This window comes from Carettochelys insculpta, chromosome 11, assembly GCF_033958435.1.
Source record: "Carettochelys insculpta isolate YL-2023 chromosome 11, ASM3395843v1, whole genome shotgun sequence".
In the NCBI taxonomy this organism is placed as follows: Eukaryota; Metazoa; Chordata; order Testudines; family Carettochelyidae; genus Carettochelys; species Carettochelys insculpta.
Genome location: NC_134147.1, coordinates 38,865,005 through 38,885,632, shown reverse-complemented (window position 1 = coordinate 38,885,632; position 20,628 = coordinate 38,865,005). Strand labels below are relative to the sequence as shown.

The window sequence follows — 20,628 nt, the reverse complement described above, 5'->3', positions numbered from 1 at the left end:
GTAACTGCTCATCAGTGTGTGTGAAGGGTTCAAAATCTCACCCTTAATGTGGTAAGTTGAGAGAAACAGTGTTTTTGTGATTCTTTACCAAAAACTGCTACTTACTCCTCAGGTAAGAGGTATGGATCTAGCACTGAGACTGCTGGAGGAGGGGATCCCATTTTGGTGAGAGCCATGATATGTTCAAAGGTTATCTCGGTCTGGGTGCCCATATCTACCAGATGAGACTCATGAGAAGGATTGAAGGCCTTTGTGCGTGGGGTTCTTCTCAGGACCTGCACCACGATGGGCTCTTTGGCTGTTTTGAATGCTTCCACTGCCTGGTCATGTGTTGCTTTAGATAAATCTTTCCCATTTACCTGTGGGCAGAGTGCAAAGGAAACAATTAGAACATAACAGGAGATAACTTCCATCCTTTCTCTACTTATTCGTTTAAAATACCCATGAAAAACCCTGAGCGAAAAGTCTGCTCTCCATCTTGATGCCCTGTTATTTAAACCTATTTTTCAAACAGCTTAGATACAGTGGTGACAATTGCTGTGCAAAACCCTGAGGGCTTCTCTACACTTACTGGGAGATGGATGCTACGGAGATTGATCTCCCAGGGGTCAATTCAGGAGGTATACGAGGGACATGCTTAATCAACTGCTGCTTGTGCTCCCCTCAAGCCCAGTACTCCACAGGGTCCCAAGGAGTAAGGGAAGTCAATGGGAGAGTTTCTTTACTCCACAAATTGTCCCAATGATGCAAATGGACTACTTATAGATAAGGCTATGATTTTTTTTTTTCCCCCCATGAAGGAATGCATGAGTTCTTGCAACCTCAGTAACTTCTGTTCACAACAGACAGAGTCCTCCTGTTGCCTGCAGTTGTATCCTCCCTGAGTTCCTGGGCACCAACTCTGCAAGGAGCCCCCAGAACTCTCTATGAGAACCCCAAAGCTTCGAGCCCCCATGGGTGGTGGAGGCCCTAGAGCTCTGAGCAGGCTGCACAGATGCCCAACCACTGTGGGCAGCATGGGGACCCTGCAGCTGAGCTCCCCATTTTGTCATGGATATTTTCAGTAAAAGTCAGAGACAGGACGTGAGCATCTGTGAATTCTTCTATATTGCCCATTACCTGTCGGTGACTTTTTCCTAAAAATACCCATGACAAAATCTTAGCCTTATATATAGAGTAAGGTGTAACTTCACATGACAATGATATCTTTTTCTGTCCCATAGTTAACATATAGCCTATAGCAAAAAGCATTAGAGAGCAGGTTATTGTCAGTTCACATACCCATTCCATTTACATTATCTTGTGCACATACTTATTACACTGTCAGCTTAGGCTCATCACTGAGAAATGTAGAAAGGTGATGACTCCAGTTCTTTTTTGATCAGCCAGCTGAGAATGGGACCATTTATTATATGCTAACACTACATTTATATTACACTAACAGTTACACTGACTTTAATTGCTCAAAATAATGAAAGATATGTAAAGTTTGCCCTGGTCAAACTAAACATCTTTAACTCACCCAGCTGAGCATATTACTTTAAAATAATTTGTAAATTGTAAAATTAAGTCCAATGTAATGTTTTCTGTTTAAAGAAATGCTGATTAAGTTCTTAGTTTTACTATTTACTATAAAGTAAATGTTGCAGATGTTCACCGTGTAAAGCCTAAAATTGATTTTAAAAATAATTTGTGAACAATTAAGCTGAATAAGCAATCAAAATTAAAAGCAATCCCAAGTTATATCAAGTATTTCATTTGAGAGCTCTGGGCTGAAATCACCCAGGCAAACTTTATGTGCTCCAAACTTAATACTACAAAAAGGTAGTAAAACTATCCAACTGCGCTCACTGGCTCAATCCTCCGTGATCAGTTTTCTCCCCAGAAATATAGCTAATTCTTTTATGTTAAATATGTGAACCAGAGGCTTTGCATTTCTAGTTTGCTGCATAACTTATTTCAACAAAATATAAGGTCAATTTCCTCACCTGAATCTTAACTCTTTGTACTCTCACAAATAGTTACTACAGGTTGAACTTCTCTTGTCCAGCACCCTCGAGACCTGGTGGGTGCCGGCTGAGAGAATTTGCCAGATGATGGGAGATCAATATTTTCTAGCACATTACCAACATTTCCACTGCCAGGATGAGAGTGTACTAGAGCGGCGGCTACCAGTATCTGAGGGTCCATGGATCAGGCTAAGTCCAGAGTGGCAACCAGCAGCTCAGCTGGGTCCAGTGCCCCAGCCTGTCCCTCTCCTATTGGGCTAGTGGATGGAGCTGGAGACCCTGCCTTCCCTGTGGCAGTACAGGGGCCAGAGCCAGAGTTCCTGCCTGCCTTGTGGGGCCAGGGGCCAGAGCTGGAGGCCCTTGGCTGTCCTGTGGCAATGTGGGATTGGCTGCAATCCCCTGGCAGCCCCACAGCAGACGGGAGTTGGGTCTGGAGCCCTGTGTCAGTCCCCAGGATATCAGACTGGGGCCAAAATCCTGGGGGAGGGAGGCTGGAGCCACAGCAACCCAGGGAGCATGGGCTGTCTGGGGGCAGAAGCCCTGGACTTCCTCTGGTTCAACCAATTCTCTTGTTTGAGACTAGCCAGGTTCAGACCATGCTGGAGCAGGGAGGTGCAACCTAGTTCTATGCAAAAACAAGCTTGAGATTTTGGTCTTTGGAGATGATCTTTGGTCTTTGGATGTTCAAGGAAAGACGATATTTATGGCAGCACACAGATAATTTATACTAGGTAGTAATTCTGTGACTAATAGTCCACTTAACCTATCCAACTATCTGCTCAATCAGTGTAATCAGTGGATGTGTAAGTGGTACATCAGTCAAGGAGAAAGCCTTCTTAGATATCTTTTCATTGCAATACCCCTTTAAAGGTATGAGACCCTGATTACTGTGATAACTACTGAGTAACCACAGTAATTAGTAGTGATATATATGCATTTACTCCTAAGAGAAGCATATTTTGAAAAATACAGATGCTGGCACTAAGTATGTGATTAGGACGTTGATAGACAGATAAAGATATAAATGTAGTCCAAATTGGTTTAAAAGTATGCTTCTCTTCCTAGGAGAAAATAAATTTCAAAATTTGAAAATACTTTCTTAGATAAAGAAGCTGTTTGGGATCATGTACCAGACTCTGCTTTTAGCTTCTCTGGGTTAACATTTGTTCAACAAAAGTGAATGTCAGGAAGTCACTTTCCATTTACCTCAGTGTTGCTGAGGTCAGAATCTGATTCCAAACTGTCAAAACGAGGGCATGCCGAACACAGCTAAGTGGGAATGAAGTACTGAAATGGGCTGACTGGTTTTTTTCCCCAAGAAGCCAATAAACTATAGTTAGGAAGTACGGATAAGATCAATGGGTAATATAAATCATTGCTCAGTGAACGCTATGTTTCCCATCTGTGCTTGGTCCACAAAGGATGAGAGTTGGTTAATCTCCCTGTTACAGAAGCTGCTTCTTTGCTCAAAAGTGTAGAGACTCACTTTCTTAGCTCTGAATGTCACCAGTTCAGTTCTCAGAGTTGTTCAAGATGGTGGCCATGTCACTCAGAAATCCTGCTTAATAGTTCACTAGGAGAGCTGCGTTAACAGGAAAACCAAAGATGACGTGGGTGTGTGCAGCTGTGCTGATTAGGACAATATGGATAAAGTGATTTATAGTAGTTAGTCTCTGTGGAGACACTCATCCAAGTATCCATGCGTAATAGATACATTTAAGACATCCTGTTTTCCTCTTATCTATTAAGATGTAAACTCGATTTGTATTTAACTAGCGAATTACAAATAAATGTGTAGTGATAGTCTATAAAGACAGCCTTCTTGTGAAAGGTGATTACACTGATTTACTCAGTGAACATTTTGAAAATAATTCTGGTGTACTAACTGATATTCCCTACTGCTTTTATTATGGAACAAAACTAAAATCAATGGAAACATAAATTTAAAATGTTGAACATTATGATAGTAACAAGGGTCTGAATTATGTTATTGATTTTAAGCTGATCTCCATTAATTTCAACAGAGTTCATAAAACCGAAGGGACCATACAGAATATTTTCTAGAAAATTCTTTTGGGAAAAAGCAGATGGTATAGGCCCAGTTTGCAAATTTGGGCACTCAGGCAGACATCAAAACACCCACTTTGGCCCTTTGTGTCTCAACTTACCATTTCAGTGCCTACGTGCTGATCTGAGAAGCCAAGTGCAAGATTTGAACATCCGTGGGTTATTTTTTTGGCCCACAATAAATCCTCTTGGTATTACTCCACTGATGTAGTACATCCCTAAGGCCAGTGTCACCAGGCCTGGGAGCCAAGTTCCATCTAAGCTGTGCAGCCACAAAGCAGGCTCTCAAGACCCATGTAGGCATGGGGCCTGGAGAGCAGAGAGGGAGGGGATGGGCAGGGAGCACACTGGGGCATGCAGGACTCCCCTCAGACCTCTCTCCTTGTCACAGGCTCTGGGCAGTCTGCACCCCAAACCCCTCATCCCTGGTCCCACGACACAGCCTTACCCAATCAAAGCCTTCACCCCCCCCCACATTCCATCCTAACCCCCTGCCCTAGTCTTGAGGCCCCTCAAATACCCCAAACCCCTCATCCTTGGCTCTACCCCACAGCCAGCACCCCCAACCAGAGTCCTCAGTCTCCCTGAACCCCAACCCCCTGCCCCAGTCTGGGCCCCACTCCCACACTGCAAAGCCCTCGGCCCTAGCCCCACCATAAATCTCCTCCATATTGGTGTATAACAAATTTTTCTTTCCGCATATGGATGTACACATTAGAGAGAGCTGTAGAGTTTGCCTTGGGCAGAGTTGTGAAGGGCCAGAGATATGGGTGAATCCTGGTGACCCAGACCTTTGCTTTCTCTGCCCCAGCTGCAGCCTACTAATCTTTCCTGAAAACATTTATTGAAGGAACAGGAATTAATTCAGGGAACTCTTATGGCCTGTATTATACAGGAGATCAGACAGTTTGGTCACAGGCAATTAAACCAGACTACTGTGGATACTCATCTCTTGCCCACTCTGATTAATTCAGTTCTGTGTGAGAGCACAGTTGTGGCCTTTTACATTAGCATTGTTTCCGTTCCAGACAGACGTGAAACAAGGGATTGTAATATAAGTGCTGATCCAATCTTCACTCTAGACCAGTGGCTTCCAAACTGGAGAGTGTGGAGTAATGTTTGAAGAAGGCCTGGGCCAATCCCAAACTAGCTCTGCCCACCACCCCCAACCCAGCTGCATCCCCTGCAGCAGTTTTATTCTTCCTGCTGCTAAGCCCCTCAGCCAGCTCTACCCTCGTTCTCTCTGTCTCTAGCCCTAGCGCTTGCCTCATCCTCTGGTCTGCCCCCAGCTCTGCTGCTGAGCCAACTGTGCAGTAATGGGGGTGGGAGGAGGCACAGACAGATGGCATTACTGATAAGCGGGAAGGCATGACAGGAAAAGTTTGGACACCACTGTTCTAGACACTTTTCTAGACAGGAAAATTTCACTGTGTTAGACCACGAGCTTGAGGACTCGCGTTAACTGGCAGAATGTTTAAACAAGGCTGCAATACAAGCACCTCCAATTGACATTGAATTTTCACAAGTCACTTCAACAAGTGCTTCAGGATAAGACATTCACCATAGAGCTAGCGCAGTACATGATGTGAGAGAATTCTATTATATATTCTTTGTTATGCTACAACACTTAGGAGCTCTGCTTGTGAACCTGGTCCCCTTTGTACTAAGTACTGTACAAACATAATAATAATAACTATTACTATTAAATGAAGCCCTATCCAAACAACTTTTAATTTAAGAGGCAAGTTTCATTATTCTAAGAGTCCTTAATTGATCAGCTTAGAAAGCACTTCAGAGCAAGCCTACAGGAATATAATATTGTAGCTGGGTCAGGGATTGTACATATACACACACACACACTCTCTCTCTAATACTGTGCTGGGACAGGGATTGTGTACACACACACACTCTCTCTCTAATACTGTACTGGGACAGGCAGAGTTCCAAAGCTGAACTGCATGGCATCAATACCCAGTTTAAGGTCAGTATATCAGGAATATTTTCAGATTACTCTTAAAATTATTCCAGAAACCTGCTCGCGGCTCATTTTGATGAAAATTGCCAAACTCAGGTCTGCAGGGGGCTAGCTCAACCATTCTTCTATAGGAGGGTAGCTGGTGTTGGTGTTTAATTTCTATGATTCCTAGCACTGTAAACAAAGATCACAAAATGTTCACGGGGAATATATTTGTGCTGATATCAGGAATGTGCTTTTTTGGTTTCCGTATCAAATTAATTTTCGCAGAGGAGCTTAAGGCCTTCCTCAACTACATTAGATAACAGTGGCACATTTGTGTTGATCAAATCTGAATGGAAAACATGAGTCACAAGACAAATATCAGTATTTCCATTTACCACCATGCAGCAAGTTAGAGCGCTCTAAATGGGCTCCCAGGTCTCAGCTGTTCTCCTCATGGACTGTGGTTTAGATTGGGGTCTGGAAAACCTCTCACTCAGTGCTCCTGCCATGGCTGTGCTTTAATTTTGGAAGTGTAGAAAAAGCCGAATTTAGACAAACACAACTACATTTACCTTTTGCTGTAGAAACATACGTGTTATTTATGCTTTCGGAAGGGTAGCCATGTTAGTCTCTAACTTCACAAAAGAGCAAACAGTCCTGTAGCACCTTAAAGACTAACTGTTTTATTTGTTAGGTAGTGAGCTTTCTTTGGAAGGATGCACTTCATCAGATCTGGAACAAAAATAAAAATACAGGATATATCTGTGTGTGTGTGTGTGTGTCTGTAGTGGGGCGGGCATTGGGGGGAGAAAGAAGGGGTGAAGAGCAGGGGTAGGGGAGGTACATTAATAGGACCTGTGGAAGAGGTGCATTAAGTTAAGTGGGATGTGCGCCATTCCTGTGAATACCAAAGGCGTGGAAAATGTCTTTATAATGCGTAAGAAAATCTCTGTTAAGCCCCAGGTCTTTAAGGTGCTACAGGACTGCTTATTTTATTTATAGCGTTTGTAAACAGTATGGAGCAAAATTCTTTTTTTAAAATAAATACTTATGTCTGAAATAATAATTACAACTAGCATAATTCCTTAACAAACTTGCTTACCATGTAGCAGAGAGAAAATACTTTTTCATGGCAAAAAGACAGATGAGCATGACGAAAATATGCAATTGCTTAAATTCCACAATTTTAGTACTTTATGTACTAGAAATATATTGGGTTTGGAGGTGGCTACAATTAAATTAGTAGGCAGATTAGGCCTCAATGAACTCCATGATGTTGCTAAACAATGTAAATAAACAAGAGACAGAGAGACGCGTCATTATATGAAGCCTGAACCTACAATAAACTAGAAATGCAGCAGGGTGACTAAGTAACAAGTTTTTTTTTCTTTGTTTCAGAATCTGCAATATTGTACAATATAATTATCTTTCAATATACATGGTACTGCTGGAGCTATAATGGTATGCAATAAAGGGAAAGAGGTAAGGCTACATTGAAAAGACAAACACTGAGTAGTCAAGGTACAATCCTTTGCAGGAAGTTTGCACTTCCCCTTTCTTGTTTTTTTAAAGTAGTCGGAGTTCCAATGGTAGTTTGGGTCACTTCCAACACCTACAGGTTGCACTTCCCTTATCTGGCATGTTCAGGACCCAACAGGTCCTGAACAAGAGAATTGGTTGAATAAGAAAAGGTGAGAGGGACTGCTGGAGAACCAGCCTCCTTCCCCTAGGGTTCTGGGGCCCGCCCAAACTCCTGGGGGCTGCCACATGGCTCCAGCCATCCCTGCCCACCTCCAGGGCAGGTGAGGGTTCCAATTGCTGCCCCACAGCAGCCTCTTGGCTCCTGCTGCTGCAGGGCAGGTGGGGGCTCCAGCTCCCGGCTCCTGCTGCCAGGGCCCTGGTTCCCAGCCTGTGCCAGTATGTCAGCCACCACTGCTGCAGAGCAGGCAGGAGCTCCAGCTCTCATCTCCCACTGCTGGGGGGCTCCGGTTCCCAGCCATGCTGGAGCTCCTGCATCAGTGGTCATGCTGGATAACAGATGTTGCCAGATGAGAGAGTACTGGATTTGAGAGGTGCAACCTGTACTGAAATCAAAGAGACTCAGTGGCCCTTTGCTTAGGTCCCGATGAGACAAAAAGATACCCACAACAGAGAAAAAACAAGGCAAGGTGTTATGAAACAAACTGAGCCATCAGCCTGCAATGGAAACACTGGCAGAGTCTGACAATGGAAACCAAGGAAGGGCTATGAAATGACACAACAGTCTATTAAGTGAGAACTTACACATGTTTCTAATCAAGAAAATATGATAAAATAAGTGGAGGGGGTTGGAGGGTGGAAGGAGAGAGCAACACACAAATCCAGCTGGAAAATCCTTTGAACCAAGTGAATGGAAATGATCCATTAAACTGACATCTAAGTCACATGGCTTTCATTAATTCTTCTTCCCAAGAAAAAGAAAAAAGGAAATAGAACATAATAAATGAGGAAAAGGAAAGGATGACAGCATTTGATTATAGGAATAGAGAATAGACTAAGCAAGGCAGGACATGTGGACTTGAGTTAGTACGATATGGATAGTGCTCAGATATCCTCTCCAAACACACGGCCAAGCTCCTCCAATTCATCCTCAGTCAACGCAGCTTAGCATTTAACACAAATTCTGAGCCCAAACCATGGGGACAGTGATGGGGTGAGAGAATGGCTCCTAATATGCCAATCTTCTCTTGGGCCCCCTGAGAGAGAGTTTCTAGAAAAAATGTACCATGAAACCAATAATATACCTGAGCTGCATCAATGATAGGTCACTGGAAAAATGACAAACTCCTTTATACATTCGCAACACAACGTAAACCACCACTTCCATCCATCATACTCTCTCTAGAACTCTCCTACATGCCCTGGATGCCACACTCAGTTTCAGCAACAAATTCCTACAGACTACAGACACAGAACTACACCACACTTATCTTCACAACTCAAATAACCTCCTTAGACATACCAGGAAATCTATTATCTATAGCCAGACGTTTGGATACCACAAAACATGCTGTGAGCAGAAAGTCTGGCATACACACTTTAACACATTTAAAATTGCCTTTGCTCAACAAGGGCACTCCACCAGAAATGTATATTGCACAAAGGAACAAGCCCAAGAAAACTTGCATCAATACAGATTCCTCCCATGAACTGTAAGCTCCTGGTTGTCACTGACACTGGAACCAATATTGGCTGTCCTCAAATAATTACAACTGAGACCACTTAAAATGAAGTGGCCACTTAACACTTCTACAGTCATGGGACAAAAAAAGGAGGGAGAGAAGCGTTAGTGGATTAAAGACTGTTATAAACCATAAACTCAGTGTATTAAATCTAGCAGAGTTATGAATTTAAGTTCCCAGGCTCAGGTTCTCTTAGAGGTTGAGGCTTCAATGGTTAGATATGGAGTGATCATTCAGTGAAAAGTGTTCATTCACAGGTGATAGGATACTTTTGTCTTTTATCGTTGTTCTGTGTGAATTCATTCAAGCAGTGATTGTCTTGAACACAGAGTTGTTCTGGGGCCATCTGATGCACTAGATGAGGTACACAATGCGTTGCACAGTACCCATGGATCTGGAAAGGTGTGTTGTGGAGTGCACTGATGATGGTAACAGTGGAGACATGTCTGCAGGTTTTCCGGTGCTGCACTGAGTTGGTTTGTTCTGGTCTGTGAGAAACTTGCTTCTGATGCAGGGGGGATTATTCAAAGGACAGAGAGTGGGTGCTGGAAAGATTGCTGTCAGAATGTGGTCTACATCACATATCATGCCATGTGTTAACCTGTTAAAATCTGTTCCACCTTGTATTTACCTGTGGGACTCTATCTACCCTTTTCAGATATCTTCTCTCTTTCATCAGTGAGATATACATAAAGGCCATGTCTACACATGCCCCTCCCTTTCAGAATGGGCATGTTAAGGAAGCACTTCAGAACAGGTTAGTGAGATGCTGACGTGCATATTTGGTGCCTCATTACCATAATGGAAGCCAGTTGCACTTCAAAAGTGCTTTCAAAATGCAGACTGGCTGTATAGATGCAGGCGCTTCGAAATAAGTGCCAAACTTTGAAACATTGGGACATAATTCTTATAGACGTTGCCAATTATAAGTGCACACAATATCAGCATGGTAGAAGTTGGCCTTAATTTGATATAAAACAACTTGTGAGAGGGAAGAATTTTTAGTATAATATTATAATTGATTTACCAATATCCATTGTGCAAGAATTTAAATTATTAGATAAGTGTAGTAGTGTAAAAAACTGTTTGCAGCTTTTCTGGCCAGGGAGAGAGGGATAATGGGCAACTGCTTAGGTAATATGGGGCAATTTTTTTCAGGAGTGTGATGCTATAAGTGCATCCTACCTTTTAGAAGGAGGAATTTGCACAATGCATATATGTAGCCATTAGAATCAGTGAATGACAAAAATATGGAGAGGCAGAGATGGTTCTGGGAACATATATTTCTTGAAAAATATTTTAGTACTTGTTTTATATTATGTTTTTGTTTGATTGCAAAGTTTGTTTTGGCTATAGAAAAAAACTTTAGGAGACAACTGAAAAAACAATATATTGTTTCAGCTACAGTAAATCTACAAAGTATTGAAAGAAAATTGTTATTTTCCCAGTTGTCAGATTAGGTTGGCTATACATTAGTTTTATGTCACGAATAGTCAACATTTGTCTGCATTATATGGTTTGTTGGTTGTTCCATAATTCACAAATGTCAGGGAGGAAAACTTTTTTGCTAAAGAATGAGTAGGCAGCTTTTCTTTGTAGAAAACCATGCAACTCCTTGGGAAACACTACAAAAATGCTAGTTTTGTCAGGCTACAAATGTCTGTGTCTCATTTAAAGCCCTCTTTATGGTCTGATACACTTCTTTAGAAAGTTCTTAAGAAGTCTGCATTTTAAGAAAAAAGCAGCACAACTTTAAAGATTTTATAGAAAGTGTAACAGCAAAAAAGCCTATTTTCTAAATCGCCTCTTCCTCAAGCATTGGAGAAAGAAGGTTCAAAATATAGGTTAATTCTTCATGCAGCTCAGTCTAATCCTCCTTTTATTTCACTAGTATGGATGGACTTTCGCTTTTAGAAAAACAGATTCGTATTGTTTAGTAATAGACCATTTCCATGTGTGTGCATTTCCCTTTTCCCTGTGAGTCATTCATAACAAAAAGTTAAGACTAAAGGGAAATTCTTTACTTAGGACACAATCCATTTGTTTTCTAAAAAATGTAGCTTGCAAACGGAAAAGCTTGGGAGAAGAAAATAAAGTCTACCTCTGTTAACATTCAGATGTCTTAATCAGTAACAATGCAGTGCATGGACCATCACAGCATATTGGAAATTATACATTTTTGGTGGCAGTCGCAGACTCGGTGTCAAATTGCTTAAATGAGAGTTTTACCACAGACTTTAATGGAAGCCAATGCTGTGAGAGAGTCATTAGTTTGAAAAGCAGATATTTGGTTTTGTGTGGCCTGTTTATCATGTGACATGGCAGATGAAAATAACTGCAGATTCCATCTACCAGATTCTATCAGGTAATCTCTGGAGTATTTGCTTAATAGGCTAACAACTGTCTGGTCCATATAAAATACAGATACAAGTTTACAGGCCCTCCTCTTTAATGGATCTTTCTACCATTTTAATGAGCATGACCTAGAGAAAGCCAATCAGCCACATTTACGTGTGAGAAATAAATGGCAGCTGAATTGCTCACAAACAGAATTCTGCAATGACAATTAACCCAATTTCTTCACCTCATGAGAAGAGCTGCAGATGATGGACCCTGTAGAGCTCTCTCTCAGCGTGCTGTGTTGTAATTCACTGCTCCATCCCAAGCACATAACGGAAGAGGCAAGAAGTGTGTATAAGGTGCTTTTTATGAAGGGGCTCTTACAAGAGACTTAACTAGGGGCTGGTCTACACTACCACCTTCCTTCCAAGGAAGGATGGTAATTAGGGTGTTGGGAGTTTACTAATGAAGTGCTGCCCTGCATAGGCAGCACTTCATTAAGCAAATTCCCCCCCAGCACGCGTCTAGCCACGGCGCACCTGCCAGTACTTCGAAGTGCCGGGGCAACTTCAAAGTTGCCACAGCGGGGTGGGGGGGGGATGATTTGCTTAATAAAGTGCTGGAGGGTAGGTGCATCAATGGCTATTAGCCAGGATGGGTAGGAATGGTATCTTTAGTCCCTGTTTGGCTATGTCTACACTAGCCCCAAACTTCGAAATGGCCATGTAAAGCAGACGGGAGTAAGGGGACTTCGAAGTATGCGGGGTCCTTTCAAAAAGGAGCCCCATCGAGACGAGCCACGCGGCGGCAAGCCACGTTGATTTCGAAGTGCCGCGGCCGCCCGCATGCTAATATGTGTTTCAGCGCTTCATTAGTAAACTTTGAAATGGCCATTTACATGACAATTTCGAAGTTTGGGGCTAGTGTAGACACGGCCTTGGTCAGAGACTAGAAATGGATGACAGGAGAGAGATCACTTGATGATTCCCCATTCTGTTCTCTCCCTCTGGGGCATCTGGCATTGGCCATTGTTGGAAGACAGGACATGGGGCTAGATGGCTCTTTCATCTGACCCAATCTAGCTTTTCTTATGTTCTTTTATTTTCGAGCATTTCATGACAAAGAGATGACATCTACACTGATAATTGAAAAATGTAAACACATGTAAATACCCCTTTCTCTCCCCGACTGTTTTCAGGTCTTGCAATTTATGACAATCCTGTTGGCACAGCCAAGACTTGCTAACCTAGTGAGGAGGGGTTTAAATTATGTTTGATGGGGGCAGGTGACCAAAGCCCACAGGTAAGTCATAAACACAGACACCTAGGAGGTGGGTCAGAAATTGGAGAGAGCATGCGCTTTAATAGCAAGGCTGAAGGAGAAACAAGACAGAACTAGGGGACAAAATCAAATCAGTATCTTATTTTTTTCTATACTAATGTGAGAAGTATGGGGAATAAGTAGAAAGAACTTGAAATGCTGCAATATAGTTGGTATCACAGAGACTTGGTGGGATAGCATGTATAACTGGAATATTGGTATAGAAGGGGACAGCTTGCTCAGGAAGGATAGGCAGGAAAAAAAGAGGGGATGTTGTCTTACATACTACAAGTGTATTCACTTAGACTGAGATTGAGATGGATATTGAAGACAGACTTGTTGAGAGTCTCTGTAAGGAGAAAAGGGATAAAAAATTAAGGGTGATGTCATGGTAGGGGTTCACTGCAGACTGCCTAACCAGGAAGAAGAGGTGGATGAGGCTTTTTTAAAAACAATTAAAAAATCATCCAAAATGCAGGACTTGGAAATCATGAGTGACTTCAACCATCTGGACACCTGTTGAGAAAGTAACACAGCAGGATGTAGATTATCCAACAAATTCTTGGAATGTATTGGAGACAATTTTTTATTTTAGAAGATGGAGAAAACTCCTGTAGAAGAGGATCTTCTAGATTTGATTTTAACAAATAGGGAGGTGCTGGCTGAGAATCTGAAAGTGGAAGGAAGCTTGGGTTCAAGTGATCATGAAATAATGGAGTTTATGAATTTAAGCATCACATGATTCTAAGAAAGTAGGCAGGAGAACAGTAACATAAAGACAATGGATTTCAAGGAGGCAGACTTTAACAAACTCTGGGAGTTGGTAGGTAAGGTCCCATGGGAAGTGAGTCTAAGGCCAGGTCTAAACTCGGCGGTAAAATCGATTTTAGATATGCAAATCCAGCTATGAAAATTGTGTAGCTGAAGTCAAAGTATCTAACATTGATTTTTGCCATTGTCCACACAGCAGAAGGTCAACAGGAGAAACTCTGCCCTCAACTCCCTTTACACATTATGACTGCCAGGAGTACCAGGGTTGAGAGCGGTGCTATGACAGTTCAATTTAATGTATCCCCACTAGGTGCACTAAACTAAACCCCAGAAGGTTGACCGCCAGTGGGTCGATCTTCTGATAAGTGTAGACTTTCCCAAAGAGGAAAAACAATTGAAGACAGCTGTCAGTTTTTCAAAGAGACAGTCAGCGGGAGATCTTGAATTATCTAAAAATCAAGGGGTCTTACAAAAAGTGGAATCTAGGTCAAATTACAAAGGATAAATATAAACAACAAAAGAATGTAAGGGCAAAATAAGAAAGGTGAAGGCACAAAAAAATTTCAAACTAGCTAAAGACAAAAAGGGTACAATAAAACATTCTACAAATACATTAGATGCAAGAGGAAGACCAAGGACAGGTAAGCTGATTAGTTAACAAAGAGGGAAAAACAATAGCAGAAAACGAGGAACTGGCAGAGGTGCTTAATGACTTTTTTTGTTTTGGTTTCACCAAGATGTGGTGGTGATTGGACACATAGCATAGCTAATACTGGAGAAAAAAATGAGGTATGTTCAGAAGTTAAAAAGGAGAAGTTAAAAATTGCATAGAAAAGTTAGATGTTTCAAAGTCATCAGGGCTTGATCTAATGCATCCTAGAATACTTAAGGGCCTGAGAGAGGAGATATGTGTGCCATTAGCTAACGTCTTTGAGAAGTCATGGAAGATGGGAAGGATTCCAGAAGACTGGAAATGGGCAAAAATGGTACCCATCTATAAAAAGGGAGATAAGGGCAACTCAGGAAACTACGCATCATTCAGCTTAACTTCTGTACCAGGAAAGATAAAGGAGCAAATAATTAAGGAATTTATTTGCAAACTTCTAGAGGCTAATAAAATGGTAAGTAACAGTCAGCATGGATTTGTCAAGAACAAACCATGTCAAACTAACCTGACAGTTTTCGTGGTAGGATAACTAGTTTTGTGGATAAGGGGGAACTGGTAGGCGTGGTATATCTAGACATTAGTAAAGTACTCAATAGAGTCTTACACAAACTTCTTATAAATAAACTAGGGAAATAAACTAGACAGGACTACTATAAGGTGAGTGCGTAACTGGTTAAATAACCATTCCCAGACAGTAGTTCTCAATGGTTCACAGTCATGCTGGAAGGGGATAACAAGTGGGGATCTGCAGGATTCAGTTTTGGAACTGGTTCTGTTCAATATCTTCATCAATAATTCAGATAATGGAATGCAAGTCACATATAAAGTTTGCAGATGATATCAAGTTGGGAGACGTTGCAAGTAGTTTGGAGGATAGGATCATCATTTAGAATGATCTGGACAAACTAGAGTAATGATCTGAAGTAAATAGGATGAAGGTAATTGGGGACAAAAGCAAAGTATTACATTTAGGAAGGAGTAATCAGTTTCACAATCAGCTTAAAGAAGACCCAGGTGATGAGCCAAAACATGGGTAACGAGCCATCTATCAACGTGCTAGACTACGAACTGGAAGTCGTCCATGAGTTTGTGTACCTAGGCTCGACGATCTCGGACAACTTGTCACTTTATAGCGAGATCAACAAGTGCATTGGAAAAGCCACCACAACGTTCTCCAGGCTGACGAAGAGAGTATGGGCTAACAATAAGCTCACTGTACACATCAAGGTACAGGTCTACACAGCCTGTGTTTTGAGCACACTGCTGTATGCCAGTGAAACATGGACTTTGCGCTCAAAACAAGAGCAGCAGCTCAACACATTCCACATGCGCTGCCTTAGGCGCATACTCGGTATCTCATGGCAGGAACATGGTACCCAAAAGCGCAGTGCTTGAGAGGGCAGGCACCGCCTCCATGTTCACCCTTCTCAAACAGAGGCGTATGCACTGGCTGGGCCATGTCTCATGCATGACCGAATACCAAAGGACCTCCTCTTTGGCGAACTGGAGTCTAGAAAGAGGCCAAAAGGGCGACTTAAATTGCGCTACAAGGACACGTGAAAGCATGACCTCAGCGCTGTCTCTATCAGTGTGAACGCCTGGCATTCGCTCGCCTCAGACATGCATGCCTGGAAACAGGGAGTGAAGGAAGCTCTTGCTATGTATGAAACTACCTTGGTGAAGGAAGTGGAAGACAGGAGAGCCCTCAGGAAGATCTGTGCCCATGATACCAGAGCAATATCTGCCTACTGCTGCTCACAGTGTGGAAAGGACTGCCACGCCTGGATTGGATTGCACAGCCACAGAAGATGCTGCTCGAATCAGTCCAACTGGGGCGCAAACCCATGTTCCCTCAGGATCGAAGGATGCCTACTACTACTAATCAGTTTCACATATCCAAAATGGGAAATGAATGTCTAGGAAGGAGTACCACAGAAAGGGACCTAGTGGTCATAGTGACCATAACTAAATATGAGTCAAAAGTGTGACATTGTTGCAAAAAAGGAAACATCATTCTGTGAGGTATTAACAGGGGTATTTTAAGCAAGACACAAAAAGTAATTCTTCCATTCTACCCTGCACTAATTAAGACTCAACTGGAGTAACGTGTCTGGTTCTGGGGTCCAGAGAAGAGCAATAAAAATGATTACAGGGCTAGAAAACATGAACTATGAGGGAAGGTTGAAAGAACTGGGTTTGGTTAGTCTAGAAAAGAGAAGACAGCGCAGACACAACAACAGCTTTCAAGTACCTAAAAGTATACATGGGGGAGGGTGAAAATTTAGTCTCCTTACCCTCTGATAATAGGACAAGAAGCAATGGGCTTGAATTGCAGCAAGGGAAGTTTAGGTTGAACATTAGGAAAAGCCTCCTAATTGTCAGGCTAGTTAAACTGTGGTATAAATAGCCTAGGGATCTTGAGGAATCTCCATTAGTGGAGATTTTTAAGATCAGGTGAGATAAATATCTGTCAAGAATGGTCTATATGGTCTTTGGTCCTGCCATTAGAGCAGGTGACTGAACCTTGTGACTTTTGGAGGTCCGTTCCAGTTCTGATCATCTAAGATTCTATGTAGCCTGCTACAAAGAGCAATGGCTACTGGGTTGTGTGGCAGTAAGTAGTCAAACTCTGAATGGCTTCCTGACTGACAGCAAAATCTGAGGTCTGAGTACTAAGTTCTTCTGAGATAACATTGTGTGTGTGATATCTGGGATCTAATCACCACAAGGACAGTCAAAGCCAACAGTACAAATTCTGTTTGTGGTTCAGTTCTGGCTGTCACTCAGGCTGTGCAGTACCTTGCTTGTCAAGTGTTCCCAATGGGAACATATGAGAAGTAAAGTGCTACTCAACACAGGTACGATTTCACTCAGTCAAAACCCCACAGAAATGCCAGTGACTCCAGTTTGAGAACAATGTTGGAGTTCCTTAAGCAAACAGAGCATTTGGCCCCTTGTCCCTCAAACATTCCACTAGAGAATCAGCATTTCTCTGAGACTGGTGAGAAAACACTGTTCTAATAATTTTTTGCTGACCAAACAACAAATGACTTCTTGCTTTTAGCTCAACAAATATTGCATCAGCCTGAAAGCTCAGATCTGATAATCAGTGCCTTTTCTGTAAAAGAGGTGCTGGTACTTAGCTGGCTCCCTGCCCCCTCCCCTCCCCAGCCAATCCCATGGCTGAGTCTGCCAAGGTGCTCTTACTTGGTACTGGCAAGTACCAGAATTATAAAAAAGCACCATCCACAATCATGTTCATAATCTGCTGTAATGCTGCTCAACGGAGGTGTATATTTTCCAGTCCCCCTTCCCTTCCACAATCCTGGACTAGCTAACCAGTTCAGAGAGTCTGAATAGGGACACCCTTATCTGCCTTTACCCCACTAGCTTCCATTGGTATAACCTGGGATTGGCTCAATGTAGCATTCTCTTGCGCTACTGAAATGAACCATGACCTTTCATTTCATTATTAATGAACACAACAAAACTCTGTGATTAAACCTGCACTTTTTCATTGTTCCATATGTTTCCTTTTTGCTTGCCCATGTCTGACAAGTGACAGTAAAGCACTGAGCGATCGTCCCTAGTGCCTCATCCTTTGCAACTCCTCGCCACCTGCTTGGTAGCAACAAACAGATGTGTAAGTGTAAGGCATCGCAAAACCTGTCATTTCAATCATTGATCATTAAAAAAACCACAAAACAACAAGCCCAACTGTCCAAACAAAGCTGTGCCTGGGTCAGCATTTTTACTTGTTTGAACTAAAGGGCAAAACCACAAAGAGTCAATGAGGAACAATACAATATTTCAGCCACGCAGTAGGTCACATTATCCATTTGTGTCACAAGCGACCATAAGGCATTCGGTGTCTTGCATATTGCTTCTTGTTTATGCTGCTTTAACAACCACAATATTCCTGCAGCATGGAATAAAGAGTATTTTCCACAGAGATTCTAACACAGACATTGCATTATTCATCGTCAAGTGAAGAGGAAAATTTCAATTGCCTGTTTCTGGTAAATGTCTAATTAAGAAAGGGGACTTCTGAGCCACAGACAGGCACCACAATCATTACAGGGCAGTTTTCTGAAGAGTACAGGTGTCCAGTTTGTCAAGCAGAGGTTTTTTTTTTTTTTTTTGACTTTTCCCTACAGCTGAACTAATTCAGCAGCACACAATTGCCTAGAACAAAGCCTTCAGAATTAACATCTTGTTTAAGCAAACACGCCTACTTTGAACTAAGTGTGACAGGTTCACCAGTGTTATTGAGGTCAAGTTTACATTCTGTGACTTAACTACCATTAACTTCAACACTGTTCTTAGTTCTGAATCTCAGTTGAAATTTGTATGTATAGAGTCTGATTGTGATAATTTTTTGATCAGGGAACATATTTCAAGTAGGTCAGTTTAATATGGTTAGCACATCACTTTGAAGCTAAACTTTGAAAACTACTGAAATCTAACCTAATTTCATAGTGTTTCTGCCTAATTAAATGTTGGGCTACCCCCACCATACAATTAATCCGTTTCTTACGTTCTCCAAATTAATCCTTTTAATTTCTTTTTAAATATAGATGTTTATATACTTATTTTCTCAATCTGCACTTTGACCCCAATGTAAGGAAGTATCACTATTCAGAAAGAATATACCTAAATTTGACTTTTAGCTGAAAGTCAAATTGACTTAAGCACATGGTGGAAGTGTTTAACAAAAAGAGGGTCTTTCTTTATGGCTCATTATTTAAAATTGCCTAACTGCAGTGACTATATGCCTCATTATTTAAACTTGCCTAACTGTAGCAACTATAAGTACATGAAAATATGGGATCCTAATGGGAAAATACACTTGTCTGAATATTTTCTTTATAATTGTTTTTGTAGTTAAAGCATGAGGAAGGCAATGACTCTTCACAATTCCTGTAAATGTGTTGCTGAAAGTCGCCAACAAAACATAGGAATACTGTAGTTAACTCCTTATCACTACGATTTTCTCACTGTCACAGGAATTTGTACATTGACCTTAGAGTTTATATAGCACTGACCCTTTAGCAGCTAATTCTAGTTTAAATCACGAGTCCAATTTGAATACCATGATTTTTACTTCTATCAGTAGTGTCTGAGGCCATGTTTGATTTATTCCCACAAAAAGGTCATTATGTCAATTATTTATTTATATGGGAACTTCAGTGCTCTTAAAAGATGCCAGCTCCAGATCAAACACAGTAAGGCAGTGGCAATGTACGCTGGTACGCTACCAAGGCATTTCAGTTCTGTTCCAGAAGGATGTTCCAGATTGGTGAGATGAAATATACAGTCTTTAGGCTCATTCAGCCTTGGATCTCTGGGCTGAGAGCATCAACTGTGATGGGTAGCTCGTGTGATATGGACACCTGTCACTTAGAGGCATTGGTGTGAGCTCGACCACCCAGAATCATAGTAGGAAGAGCTAATCACAGGGGAAGAGCTGTCAGCTACTGCCACCTAGGTCAAATATAAACCTGTCACTTAGAGCTGAAAGACTGTGTGTTCCCAACCCTGAAATATTTAATCCCGAGTTCAGGAAAGCACATCAGCAAGTGCTTTAGTCCCACTGAAGCTCATAGGACTTCTACATGCGCTTAAAGTTAATCATGTACTTAAAGTGCCTTCCTCACTTAGGGCCTTTGTATATTTCTAACCAGACATAACAAGACTAAGATCCACCTCAGACAATGTATTTCTATAATGATTCTGCAGTAGGGTTTGCTTACAGTTTTATCTCGCAATTAGCTTCAATGGGAGCTGAAGACGTTGAGTGAGAAAAATGGTCTGAAAAAGAGCTTTCTGATTATACCCCTGCAGGACAAAGCTACTCTTCCACTCTCCCCTCCCTTCCCCTCCGTGATATTATTGAAAAGCATCATTCAGCTGGGAGACAACATCAAACAGAAGATAATTCTTTATCTCCAATGCTGCACACGATAATGAAATCGCTGCAGATACAGAACTACTTTGGAAGTGCCAGGACTTATGCAGATAGTGGACTGAGTAAAATTTTCTGTTATGGGTATTAGAAGACTAAAAAGAATCATGCACTGGCTGCTTACTACAAGCTTAGCTGTCTTCAGTGACAACTGTGCCATTATAGATGATTGAAATTTTAAGTTGCCACCGTCCACTTTAAATTCATAATACAAAGCACTGATATGCACAACATCCACAATGCACTTTAATGACTAGGTGTCTTAATTTGCTTTTTATTGTGTGATTAAAGGTACAATAAGGTATGTG

At 41.7% G+C, this 20,628-nt stretch overlaps 1 protein-coding gene across 2 annotated transcripts in view; it reads right to left on the bottom strand.

Annotated features, from left to right (window-relative positions):
• The window catches only part of PDZRN3 (PDZ domain containing ring finger 3), a 225,070-nt gene that overhangs the window by 27,182 nt on the left and 177,260 nt on the right, over positions 1–20,628 (bottom strand). For both annotated transcript variants that reach the window (XM_075005353.1, XM_075005354.1), the window contains one exon: positions 106–359. In XM_075005353.1, the coding sequence (XP_074861454.1) occupies positions 106–359 (254 nt within the window). The remainder of the gene's footprint in view (positions 1–105; positions 360–20,628) is intronic.